The sequence below is a fragment of the Podarcis liolepis genome (assembly GCF_965112155.1).
Source record: "Podarcis liolepis genome assembly, chromosome: 1".
NCBI classification, from domain to species: Eukaryota; Metazoa; Chordata; class Lepidosauria; order Squamata; family Lacertidae; genus Podarcis; species Podarcis liolepis.
In genome coordinates this window covers 134,465,586-134,479,398 of record NC_139554.1, presented here as the reverse complement: position 1 = coordinate 134,479,398, position 13,813 = coordinate 134,465,586, and the positions used below count along the sequence as shown (strand labels likewise).

At 42.5% G+C, this 13,813-nt stretch overlaps 1 protein-coding gene across 3 annotated transcripts in view; it reads right to left on the bottom strand.

Moving 5' to 3' along the window:
* Positions 1-306: 306 nt before the first annotated feature.
* Positions 307-13,813, bottom strand: part of COL6A1 (collagen type VI alpha 1 chain) — a 51,757-nt gene continuing 38,250 nt past the window's right edge. The window contains exons 25-34 of one of the 3 annotated variants that reach the window (XM_083473389.1): positions 13,078-13,140; positions 10,896-10,961; positions 10,244-10,279; positions 9,432-9,468; positions 7,086-7,219; positions 6,731-6,840; positions 4,765-4,951; positions 3,698-3,854; positions 2,873-2,902; positions 307-2,272 (exon numbers count right to left, since the gene is read on the bottom strand). In XM_083473389.1, the coding sequence (XP_083329515.1) occupies positions 7,218-7,219; positions 9,432-9,468; positions 10,244-10,279; positions 10,896-10,961; positions 13,078-13,140 (204 nt within the window). In that variant the 3' untranslated portion in view covers positions 307-2,272; positions 2,873-2,902; positions 3,698-3,854; ... (1 more) ...; positions 6,731-6,840; positions 7,086-7,217. Of the gene's footprint in view, positions 2,273-2,872; positions 3,197-3,294; positions 3,855-4,764; positions 4,952-6,730; positions 6,841-7,085; positions 7,220-9,155; positions 9,469-10,243; positions 10,280-10,895; positions 10,962-13,077; positions 13,141-13,813 lie in introns of those variants that run through there. The other 2 variants (XM_083473390.1, XM_083473388.1) reach the window with 2 other exon arrangements.

The window sequence follows — 13,813 nt, the reverse complement described above, 5'->3', positions numbered from 1 at the left end:
CATCTTCCTAATAAGAGAAGCTCACAGAGATATTTCTGTTAATCTCTTGTTCTCTGGCCTATCAACAGCCCATTGTCATTGCATTTAGCTTCAGAAACTGCTTTGAGGATTGAACAATTAAGCGATATACACATTGTTATTTATTTATCACTACTACTACTATTTAAGAATAACCCAAGGCTATCTCTGGTATCTCAAATGCAGCAAGGAAGCCACACTGTCAAACACAACCTTGCACACACGACTTGTGCAACTTTTTCTTGTAACTTAAGAACTGAAACAAATCAATTTCCCTCCTACCAAAACTGTGGAAAACAATTTATTTGAACAAATTTTCAAAGTGAACATCTGTCAGTAAATCACAGGAATAAAATAAAATGAAGTGGTAAAATGAATATTGGTGAAAAAACAATAAAAGGCGCAGTGTTAAAAACAATTTCCTGTTTTGAAAAGAAAGGACACTGAAATCATAGCAAGAGCACCATTGGAAACACTGGATGAAATCTGTCCAAACCAGTTCCTAAATTCAATGTCTCTTTCATGAGTTGATGTGTAAACACAGGAACAATGTAAAACATCAGGCTTTGAGGCATGGCAGGGGTAGCACCGACATGGACTTCATGTTGGCTGGAGATGGCCCTCCAAAGCCAAAAGGCCCAAACTCACGGCATAGGCTTTCGGGTTTTGTTTAAGCTGGAATATCACTTTTGCAAATCTCAGCGCTCACCCACAATTTCTCCTGCTTGTCCCATGATTTCCAGGTACAGCTCCAAGTGGTTCTCCTTTTGTCCTGCCGCTTCCCTGTGGAAACCTGCTGCTTACTGCTGAATCGGAACAAACATAAATCTTCAGAAAGCCCAATTCATGTTTGTTCCGGTTCAGCAGTAAACTGGGGTTTTTCCCAGGGAAGGCAGTGGGACGAAACAAAAACCTCTCGGACCCGTGCCTAGGAATCACAGGACAAACAGCAATGTGGATGAGCCCTCAATTTCATCATGTATGAACAACATCAGCTTCCTTCATCCCGCCCTCTAGTTTGGGTAGATACTCTTGGGTTGAATCCTTCTGTCAAAGTAGCCTACTTTGAACTTGATTGTATGACTCAAGTTACAAATTTAGCACTTTCCATAGTTGTCGTGGAAAGCAGTGACTATACCATGAAATGAACCTTATATTTCTGAAGACAATGTAATCTTTCAGGAGCTAAGTAGCCTAAACAGTAATCGCTACTCAACATGTTTCTTGACATAAAAATAAAAGAACAGACAAATTTAACAAATTAGTTTGGCAATGAAATATAGGGGATCCTTTTATTTGGAGAAAGAGGACCCTAATATTCATGTGAAATGTGCTATCAACCTTAGAAATAAGGTTAGTGCATTTAAGGTTCTTTATGAACCCGGCTTACCTTCATCAAATATGGTACAAAAATAGTCATTTCAGTTACAGTTAAGAGAGATATCAAGTAGGGGAAAAATAAACCATCCTATGCTTTTCCCTGCAGGCTGGAATAATTCATGGACAACAAAGAAAACAGAGCTCAAAAGTAAGGACATGGGTGGGCTATGGCTTTGTATAAAAAACATGGATCCAGCTGGCTGCTAACATATTATTTCTGAACACTTAGAATCTATATATTTTGCTCTTCCACTCCCACCTCCTCAGTCTACAGCTATTTTTCTGGAGACAGTTTGATAGAACACTCCCCTCAGCAGAGACTGGTAATCCGGCACTCTGAAAAGGTGCCTCTCTCCATAGGCCACATCGTACTCTGCCGCTTTCCCAGTGACCAGAACACGCACATTGGGCTCATTGGCTTGAGTGCCAACCACTAGTACATAGATTTCAAGTTGTGCCCGTCGAGCCTCTTGAACTGCCGTCTCAATGGCGCTGCTGGTGATGCCTTGAGAGTTGCCATCAGAGAAAATCAGAACTCTCTTCTTAGCTCCTGCACGGGCGGACTGCCGGTAGAGACCAGTGACAAAGCGGAGGGCTGCGTTCACGTCCGTGGCGTCATTCATGAATTCCATGCTGTCAATAGCATTAGCAACCACCGTGTAGTTCTGCTCAAACCGCGCCTCCGCTTTCTGCTGGCCTTTGCCGCTGTACTGGACGACAGAAATGCGCACGGCATCCTCCGAAGGCTTGGCTGCTGTCAGGAATCGTTCTGCAAGGCGCTTCACAAACGTCTTGGTGGTGTTGAAGTTGCGGCTCCCAACGCTGGTGGAGCTATCCACAAGGAGTGTGATATCAGCTGGACCAGCAAAAGAGACTGGAAAGAGAGGAGATAGGGGCTAACGACACTGCTGTAAATCTTTCACAGTTGGGTATGTGTGCTGTGGTCAATACCAGCATAAAAAGGCAGGGCATAGGGATTGCTCTGTTGGTATACAAGGCATAGAGGTGTTAATCTCAGAACTAAGTTTTCTGGAAACTAAGTAGTACATTTTCGGATGCAAAAGGAAACTGGACATCCCAAGAGGTACTGGTTGATTCTGAGCCAGACTCCTTTTGTGCCCCCTTTCTAGGCATAGCTTGGAGCTTTCCAGGCCAGTGTCCAAGTAGGGTTCTTTTTGTCCTGGCATTTCCCTTCCCCTGGGAAAACCCACATTCTACGGCTGAATCAGAGCAAGCAGCAATCGGGTTTGCTCCATTTCAGCGGGAAATGCAGGTTTCTGGTGGCCCTGGTGTGCAATGGCACAGAATAGTTAAAACACAGAGCTTGTTTTAAATTATGGTGCTCCTCAGGTGAATGGTCAGTGTCCAGAGGAAATGGAGTAAGCTAAATAGCAGTTGCTAAGGCAACTTCAAGATTATGTGGAGCACAGAAATTCTCAACTCATAAACACAACTTTGTAAAAAGAGTACTCACTTGGGCAGGTGTAGTCCGGGCATTTCTTTTCTATAAAACAAACGAAACAATGTCACACTAAACCCTTCTCTTCTTTTACAATCAATGTTCAACACCAAAAATCCACTCCCCCTGCTTGGTGGGCACCGCTGCAGGCTGGCGCTCCCCACGCCCTCCATAATCTGGGGAGAAAGGCCCCTTGGGGCTGCTTCCTGGCCAGGAAAGGAGGTCCTGGGCCAAGCTTGCTGCCAGGAAGCAGATCTTGCCTGCTCACTCAACTGGCCAATCACAAGGGTGCAAGGGGTTGGGCCATTCCTCGGGGGGGGGGGGGCGTCAGTCCACTTCCTGGACATATAAGGAAGGCCCGCGGCTTCTCTTGGCAGCCACTTTGCTGGATTTCCCACGCCCTCCCTATTTGGCTGACATGTGCTGCACTGATTGACCTTGCAATGGCTTTGTCGGTAGCCGTATTTGGGACCAGGTTGGAATTTTCCCACTTGGCAAAGGGGCTCCAGCCCTCTGGCTTTGGCCACCCTCACAGCAGTCATCACAAGTATGCTGGACCCACCCATGGCTGTTTTCCTTCTGCATTCACCTCATAAATGACCTTGGTATAGATGGCAGATATGGATTCTACAGGGCCACTTCATCTCTTTACATTGTGTGGGTCACTAAAGTAGTACTAGCAGAATGTGCTGTTAAATAAACTCTGGCATCGAAGACACACTTAGGCTTATGTGGTCCTTTCTCCACTCATCAGCTGTTTTGTGGCATTCATTGTGTTGAGAAGCTGGATCAATACCAGCTCATAATTAGGCTCACAGCAACCAAATATGTGTCACCTACCTTTGCAGATCTGAGAGGTAACATTCTGCAGGAAATTGTCATCCAGCAGCAAAGCAAAGTTTTCTTGATAAACAGAGATGCCCCCACAGGAAATAGTTGATAATTGCTCAGTGTTTGCTGGTTTGTTGGAAATATCACCGATACCCAGGGGAACCACCTAGAAGTTGACAGGTATATGTAAAGCTTATACTCAATGATTCCACATTAGCTAGTCCTCAGGTGCCCCAGGTGGGGATCAAGGGGAATAAAATGAAATAACAAGAATAATATAGGGAATATATTGGTCAGGGGGAAGACAGAATTCTTCTTTACTGGATAATCCAGTGTTATCGAGACACAGTTATCTTTCATTAACATTGGGGCAAGTAAAGGGAAACTATCCTGTTGCTGAAGAACAGAGATCATGCTGCCAAGTTTTCTTTTGATATTTCCCAGCCCTGCTTGCCTTGGTAAATATCACACAAAACCCATTCATAAGCTTATTTAGGATCCTTCCAAGTCTGCTTTGTTAGAACTTCCTTATACTTCCCACTGGTCTTCTAAAGCGCTAAGAATTACCAATGAGTATCAACATTCACTGAATTTCTGACATTCACATTAGCCCTTGAATTGTGATCACCGCAGGAACTCTTCAGTAAAAGACATAAATTTCAGTCTGGAGTTGCCCTTCGCTACACAGCCGTCTCAGAGCTCCTTCACACTCCCCTTGTCCCATGCCTAGAAAGCAGGGCTCTGAAGGGTTTCCTGCTTGTCCTGTGTTTTCTAGGCATGGGTCTCACCAGTTTTCCATTTCTCCAGGGAAACCAGCTCTTTACCACTGAATTGGAGCAAACTTCAATTTGCCAAAAACTTGATAAAGAGCAGGTTTTCCTGGGCGAAAGTGACAGGATGAGTGGAATTGTGAAGAAGCCCTTAGGCAGCTTGCGCTCCACTGCCTGCACAACTGCTGGTTTCCTCCTGGCTTAACCAAAGTCACTGACCCAAACTTTTCTCAATAGGAAGACACACCTTGACCCAATAAGGCTTTCCTATCCCTCCTCCTGCCCTCCATATAATATTGATTTCACCTGGGTCTTGCTTTCACAGAGAACGTTGAGTGGTGTTTGGTCCCGAAGTACATCGGATCGTCCGTCTGTGATGACTATGACCACTCTTTTCTCAGAGGGAAAGCGCCGCAGCAAGTTATCCTTGGTGAACTGAAGGGCCTCCCCAGTATATGTGCCACCAGCAATCCAGTGCAGGTTCTTCACAGCTCTGCAAAGCAAGCAGCGTTGAGTTTCAGTGCCAGCTCCTCTTCTGACAGAGAAATCTAGACCTGTCTCCCAGCTCTTTCCTTATTCTTGGTTTGCCTCCCCTGTTAAGTCTGGTTTACTTGCTTTTCCTTCCAGAAAATCTAAAGCACTTACCATGAACAAACCTAAATAATTTTTGTGCTAGCAATGTGAGAAAGTGATGTAATCTTACTAATTTGCATAGGAAGTGCAAAATTATATTCTGAGGAAGTTCTCATGTACTCTCAATTGGCAATGTATCAGTCAATCAATGTACCCCAAACCAAGGTAATCAATTGCTTTATTGATTTGTTGTTGTTTAGTTGTTGTGTCCGACTCTTCGCGACCCCATGGACCAGAGCACGCCAGGCACTCCTGTCTTCCACTACCTCCCACAGTTTGGTCAAACTCATGCTGGTAGCTTCGAGAACACTGTCCCACCATCTCGTCCTCTGTTGTCCCCTTCTCCTTGTGCCCTCCATCTTTCCCAACATCAGGGTCTTTTCCAGGGAGTCTTCTCTTCTCACGAGCTGGCCAAACTATTGGAGCCTCAGCTTCATGATCTGTCCTTCCAGTGAGCAGCTTTATTGGTTATTTATCTTCAAAGCATTCATGGCAGAGGAGAGCTTTCCAAACTTTTTATGTTGGTGACACACATTTTAGACATGCATCATTTTACAACACAGTAATTCAGTTTTCCTAGCAAACCGGAGGCTAAACCACCCCCTTTCCTGTCCTGGGAGGAGAGCGGGGAGTGTTTGCGCGACACACCTACACACTGCAGCAGACACACTAACGTGTTGCAATGCACAGTTTGGAAAGCTCTGTGGTAGAGAGTTAATTTGAACAGCATGCCTATAGATTAGAAATCAGAGGAGGTGGGGAGTATTTTTAAAATTCTCAATTTTTGCAGCAAAACTCCATTCAGCTAGTGATTTCCTGGCACCTCTCAAATGGAGGCAAAATCAACATATTACTATGGGAGCATAGAGGTGGCTGGAGTGTTCCTATCCAGTGCTGCAAGGCGATAATAAATAGTGAGCAAAATCCTAATAATACAGAGATTTATGCGTGCACTGCTCATCGGTGAGTTTTGTATAACAAAGACACCGACTCGACAGGGAAATTCAAGGTAAAGAGGGATGGGAGGTGTTGGATGGGTTGAAGGCAGGTGATCTCTTCGCGTAAATACCCAGATCAGCCTTAAGATTCTTAGAAGAAATATCTCCCAATCAGATAATTTCCCAGGAGAAGGAAGCATCTTTGTCCCAATGCATTAAGCATCAGGTGGCAATTCTGCTTACCCATCATTTTGCTAATGTGCCCTAGAATTCCACTTGGCATATCTGTGGCAGAAGACATGTTGGTCTGTCTCTTATCATGTAATGATCAAGATGATCTACTACAATGGTCATTTCCCCCCAGTTTTAGAGTCATTGATGCATTGTTCCCAAATACAGTCCTTTAGTATTTCTTCCTATCAGAGTGCAAGGCAGACATTTACTTGACAAAGTAACTGAGTGCAGTTTAGTTATGCCTTTAGGATGAGAGCTAAACCTGGCCATGCCTCAGGGGCTGTAGTGCCACAATTGTTGCTTGTGCAATGAAACCCAGGGTAGTGGCTCATATTGAGTGTGTGCTTAGGGCTAAGCATTCCTGCAATAAGTATTCAGATACCTGGAAAACATCCCGCAGAGGTGCCACATATAAAACTGAGCACAATAACCCCTCTTTAACTCCCAATTATCTGATCTAAACTTACTCCTTAAAGGCTCCAATGTTATCAATGTTGCTATCTCCCAAGGCCACCAGTTCCTGGGTGTTGTCATGGCTGTACTGAACGACACCAACGTTGGTCTCCCCTGGTCTAAACTGTTAAGAGAAAAGTTAAACATCAAATGATGTTTTCCAGTCCATGTATTATCATAAACAAAGACACCAAGAACGGTTTATAACATCTAGGAACTGTAACAGCAGCATCCTCTTCTCTGGGTAAGGTTCTGGAGGTAGTTGATTTTGACAATGCTGGGAAACTTGAAAGTATCTCAGTTGTTTTATGATAACATGCATTAAACATATATTGCTGGGGGGGTATATGTGATGTTTGCAAGTCTTACCGTCACTTTTTCATCCTTGATAAGCCTGTCAATGACCTTGACAATGAAATCCTTAGCAATCTGGAAGTTCTGCAGGCCAATGCTCTCTGAACTGTCCAGCACAAACAGAACATCGCCAGGAAGACACTTGCATTCTGTAACACAGCACAGAACCACACAATAGAAGCATTCGTGGAAGTATGAAGGCTTTCTTTCAGATGCTGAACAACCCAAGGGAACCAACTACAACAGCAGTAAGAAAAGTTATACTTCTTGCCAAATGCTAAGTTTAGTTTAGAATCCAAACTATGGTTTGCACTGCTAACATTACAGGCAAACCATTGTTTAGAGATGCTGACATTATTATTTTCCTTGCTCAACACTTCAGTGTCTGGATAAATCTGAAGGCAGAGAAGCAGCTGTAACTATGATTTGACCAGTCATGCCAAATCATAGTTAGTATAACCACAGTTTGCAAATCTACCTCAAATATTGGTTTTTGTTTCTGATTTGCCAGTTGCAAACCACTGTTAGTTAATTTAGATATTAAACTGCACTGTAAGCTTCTTTAACCATGATTTGTGTGATGACATAATTTAGAGTATGTTTACATGGTGTGTTTTTTTTACACAGAATCCCTATTACAATGTGAGGGAACATGTAAACTCACACTAAATCAGAGCTTCATCTTCATCCTCTCAGAATGTCATATTTTGTTATAAAATACATTTAAGTAAATGCCCTTAGGACTGCAACTCAAGTCTGATGAAGTAGCAGTTTGAAAGGAAAGTAATAATTGCCCTAATTCCTTTATACACCCAGATGTAATTCAAGAGAACTTATTTAACTTTCAGTGGTTCTGTTTGGGCCACCTGAACAGATATAAGGGCATCATAGGAACATCCTTGCAAAGGCTAAGGCAACGAAAGAAAGGATGATTCTGAGTTATTTACTCACTTATTGAAAGGGCTGCACATGCATCTCTGGGACACCAGCAAGGTTGTGTAGATGATGTGGGCATTTTTTATGTGATGACCAATGTTATGGAAGCACAATAACTTAAGACTGTAGCAGTAAACAGCTATAGCAGAAGGCCATAAAATGGAGACAGTGACAAGGGGTCTTAGAGGAGCATTTGAAGAGTAAGCTTCCTCCATCTGAATCTTGTGGCAATTTTTTAAATGAAAATGCAATAATGTTGTTAAAGAAACTGCAAAAATGACACTCACCGCAGCAAGCTAGGAGAGAGGAAGAAAACAAAACAAATATGCTGAGAATCGACTTCAAACTCACTGTGACTCTAAAGAGCACTGAAATTAAATATCAATATGAGGATGTTGAAAACTTTCTCCCTGCTATTAGGTCAACTTTAAGATGATTTTCATATCCCAGATGTTTTCTTTTTCAAATCCAGCATATGCTACTTAGCAAAAAGTAAAGAGGGAAGTATAATAAAAATGCTGAAGGACATTTCAGCGGGAACACATATTTTGGGATTGTTTGACATCCCTGACTGCAATTAATAATGAAATCACATTTAGTGTTTAATAAACTCTGGAAAATAACCACAGAGTTTGTTAAGCAGCAAATGTAATTTGATGTAAACAACAAATGTAACAAGGATGAAGATAAGGTATACAGGAAATCCTAATTCCCAGTGCAACAGAGTTGCTCAACTAGTTAAAACTGCGACTGCAGACAGCATGCACGGGGGAGGCCTTTCCCAAACATTGTAAATAATCTCTTTTATAATTTCTTTGCGGTTTTTGGAATGTAGGAAATAATTTGCTTGGATGATATTCAATAGTAGATGCAAACGTTTAATACCTTCAAAATATAAATAAAGGATGAAAAAAAATTAAGAGCCTTAGCCTGTGAACTTCTTTGCCAAAACAGGCAGCACACAGAATCAGGTTTCAATTTCCCTTTCTCTTGGGTTCACACCAGAAATACACTACTTAATGGAGGAGAAGTCCCCTCCAAGCTTGAGTCACGCTACCCACTTAAAAAAATTGAATTAGAGGAAGATAGGATACAAGGCTTGTTACTGGTCCAAAAAACCAATAGACTGGCCCTTGGGACCTGATTGGGGGGGGGGAATTGATAATGGGCCCTTGCTGCATGATAGATCCAACTGGTTTTCAGATGACTCTGGGCAATGAATTCTGTTGACTAGAGCCAAGCTGGCTACCTGGTTCTGTGACATTGAGCCTGAATCCATTTAGAAACATGAAGACTTGGATCCCAGAATCAATGTGATGGTGTGAAGCTTGGTTAAAGTCAACAACCTATTGTTTCTTATTCTGACTTGGTCACTGGCAATGATACAGCTGCTAATTCTGCAACAGTAGGAGTCAGAATACTTACAGCACATTTTCATTATGATATCCAAAATTTCACATTCCTGGAAACAAACGAAGAAACATTGGTGTCATCCAGGTCTTGGAAATTAAGAATCATTCTGCATCCCCCTTTAGATGGGTCCTTCATTGCAGTTATAGCCCAAGAAAATAGCCCTGTCACATTTAGCAATCAAGTCACCAGGCAGTATGTGAAGCATTAGATGTTTTTCTGAGAGGGCAGGCTGCATTTGTGGAGCATTATCTAATAAGCAGGAAGGAAAGGAGGTAGTTTCCATTGGTGGAAACAACACTGTCACTTTAGTCTTGATTTCAGGGTAAAGTAATGAATTCTAGTTAATATTGTGAATGGGTGCTTATTCCTTGCTTCCTTGAAAAGATGGCCATTTGATCTGCCATTCTGAAGTTGTCCCCTCTTAGCTGACTACACTACTGTACAAACAAAGTTAGTCTATGGGTTGTGGGAGCCCCCCAATGAGCGTATAAATCTCAGAACTGGCATAAGGAACAAGGAGGGGGCAAAGGCTGTATCTGGGGTGTCTACCAGTGAAAGAAAATGCAAGGCTGTAAGGAAGGTCCACAACAAGTCACCTCTGTTTTCTTCACTTTAAAGTCAGATCGTCAAAAGGAAAGACAGATAGCTAGAAATTCTACTGAAAGCTAAGAAGGGAAAGTCACTGACTCAGGGACTGAGCTTTGTTAGGACAAGCCAGAGTGCATCTCTACTCTGTTTTGCTTTGCTGAACACTTCCCTCCACAATCACTCAACCCTTCACTAAGAGAAGGACCCAAGTGTCATGTAAGGCCGGTTTTACTCACATCTGGTCCTGGAGGGCCTCTGGGTCCTGCAGGTCCCTGGAAAACAACACATTGTACAAGTGCCAAGAGAATACTTAGTTGCATCAGACAAATTCCAGAGAGAAAGCTATGTCAGACAGTTGTTACAAAAATGGCAGAGTCCTGTGGTGCCTTCGAGAGTGATGAGATGAGCTCTAATCCCAGAAAAAAATGGGCTAGGGTACAAGTTGCTACTGCAGGGATCTCCCCACACAGACAAAGAAATAAACTGGCAACACCCCTCAAAAACAGGAAACCCTCCTAACCAAACACTTCTCACCAAAAATTAAAACCAAGGGATCCCCACTGTAGTTCTTTTAATTACTCATAATCCAAATTATACACCTCCCCACTTGTACTCATAGTCATCTGGCTATGAGGATTAGAATCTCTGCCAATGAAAATGCCTTTGAATGTTGTGGTTGATATTTCTTCTTCTTGAGAGTTGTGAAGATATTCTTGTTGCTATCCTCGTAAGAGCACCGGGCATTGGCTCAGGTGCAATTTGTTACCTAAGGCATTTTGATAAAAGACTATTAGCTAGTCAGTTATTGTATATAGTAATATATCCCAAGTAGCTCCCCAAAGGCCTGTTCCTTCATAATCCATAGTTAGTGGGAACTTTATTACTCACTGGGGGTCCTTCTGGTCCTCTGTAACCTTTGGCTCCTTTCATGCCTCGGGTCCCAGTTGCATTGCTCTGGAAGAAAAAGACACCCGTTTCCTAAGGGGACGCTTACACTCTTTTCTGTGTTAAAGAAGACAGTCAAGTTAGAGAAGGACTTCTGGGCTGCCTTTGCTCAACTTTCTTACTATGACAACTGAGCAATCAAACTGGTCGATTAGCATCTGTGAGATCACTTCCTATCTAAGGAGTGGGTTGCATGTCACTTTCCCCCCAGGTATGGAAGGTGCAAGAGCCACAACACGGCACTCTCAGGAGAACCTGCAACATGTGAACAGATGAGAAATACAGTGGTGCCCTGCAAGACGAATGCCTTGCAAGACGAAAAACTCGCTAGACGAAAGGGTTTTCCGTTTTTTGAGTCGTTCCGCAAGACGAATTTCCCTATGGGCTTGCTTCGCAAGACGAAATGTCTTGCGAGTTCTTGCAAGTTTGTTTCCTTTTTCTTAAAGCCGCTAAGCCATTAATAGCCGCTAAGTCGCTAAGCCGTTAATAGCTGCTAAGCTGCTAATAGCCGCTAAGCTGCTAAGCCGCTAATAGCCGTGCTTTGCAAGACGAAAAAACCGCAAGACGAAGAGACTCGCGGAACGGATTAATTTCGTCTTGCGAGGCACCACTGTATATAAATCTTACCTGAATGCAGATGACATCTATACATTTATAGTAATTCACACATATTTTGAAAAGATAAATCACTCCATCGTCACCCATGATAAAAAGCCTGAAAATTGGTCCTATAATGTTTGTATCACTTCCTTTGGAACTCTAGTTCATACACTGTGGCAGTGAGTTCCATAAGTTATTTATTCACTGTATGAAATGGTGCTGTCTTTTACGTACAGGCAACAACTGATTTAGGCATGTCTGAATGACATGCAATCACGATCCTGTGCACGGCACAGAAGTTAGCCCCAAAAGGTCATAAAGACAGCATGGAAAGGGGCGGAATGGGGCAGGGGTGGAACAGGGCAGAGCAGGTTGACATGTGCTCCACCGACTCATGCAGGGGTTCAGAATGGAACCCCCATGCAAAACGAAGATTGAGTGATCCCGAGTTCTAATGTTATGAAAGTGGGAGAAGAATCTCCTTTATCCACTCACTCCCTACTGCTCATAAGTTTATAAACTTCTATCATTTCCTCCTTCGTCATATTTTTTTCTAAATTCAAAACCCCCAAACAAGTGCTCCAATCTTTGGTAGTTAAATTCACTGTACCTGCCCATCACACACCACCTCTGTCATGAGCCTGTCTGTCTGCTGAGATCATCATCTGAAGCCTTGCTCCTAATGGATATTCAAGCCTTCAAATGTTAGGCCTTTCCTGTGTTGGCCCTTCAACTGGCCTTTCCCAGGAACATTTGCCTGGTACCACCATGGCTATCTTTGAAGCACTAGACTAAGATTGTCCTGATCACTCAAGCCTTTGATAGCAAATAATGTATATTTGATTATTATTTCAACTGGTGTTTATTAATGTTCTTTCTTCTATCTTGGGTTTTAGGTTGTTTGATTTTAAGCTGGTTTTAATGTGCATTTTTATATTGTTTAGAATGAATTGTACACTATATTGACATAAATTCTTAAACAAATAAATAACAATTAATGTCTCTCAGAAATGTAAACTGCAAACCTAAATACATTTAGGTGGAAGGAATTCCCATTTGTTTCCACAGCACGTACTTGAATCAAGAATGTTTCATCTGTAGGTAATTGCATATTTCTAATTCTAGCTGTTGTCTCAGATGGCGAACTCAGCTAAAGTTGGCCAAAGTGTGTTTTCTCTTTTCTGTGTCATCACTTATTTCAATTAGTTTTTTTCAAAGACTTGGTAAATAGGAGTTATTTTGTCGCGTCTAAAAGGGAACAGAAATTTTCTTCTCCTGTTCTGCCTGTCTTCCATGACCAAGCAACTCAATTCTTTCCAAATACACACTGTTACTTCCCTATCTGTCCAGACAAGTTTTCTACTACTCCCTCCACATATTTTTGAATAGTATAATGGATGGGTTAAAGTATTGAATAATATTGCTGAATACTTTATCATATATTTCAAATAAAGATGTATGGTGGGAAATAAAACTCATGGATTATATTGCACAAGGGAATAATCTATCCCGTTCTTTTACTTACTTCCAGTCCTGGGTCTCCGATCTCTCCTTCATCGCCTTTGGGACCAGGATAGCCTTTGGTACCCTGAAAAGGGAAGATATAAAGCCATTGGGCAGAAGTATACAAACGACGTGGCACTCAGCTCCTGCAGTTAACCATGGAAAGAGGCATTGTCCATAGACACAGTGCTCTCTGCTTCTTGTCAACATGCTTGATTGCAGGCAAGAGATCACCAGAAGGCGTTCAGATACATTCCATCCGTTGGACCTAGACCTTTTGTTACCAAGCTACATTCAGAGCAATCATCTGCCTCCCCTGCACTGCAAGGCAATTCTGGGTAGAATGTGGGCAAAACCTCTCATATGCTTATTAGAAACATTAGGCAAACAGTTATTAGTGTACTGTTTACAATTTGCAATAAGATGCTTAGCCAAGGAAAGGCTTTTCAGCACAAAAGGGCAAGCTCTCTCAAATTTGCTTTGGATTAAATTGGGAACAGCAGAATTTCTTGTGGTGAAAATATGAACACAATTCATATTATCCTTCTATATTGATTAGCAGAGCACTGGGGCACAAAGCGCCAGGGACCATGGGATATGTAGTCCTCCTGAGAGCAACAGTTCCCACTTGTGGGAAGGGAACAGGGCACTGTGTTGGGAATGGACTGCTGGCAGTGGCAGAAAGGGCTGGTAGTGACATGGGATGGCAGCCAGCAATATTTTGATCTGAATCAGAGAAGAAATTTATGAAAAGTTCT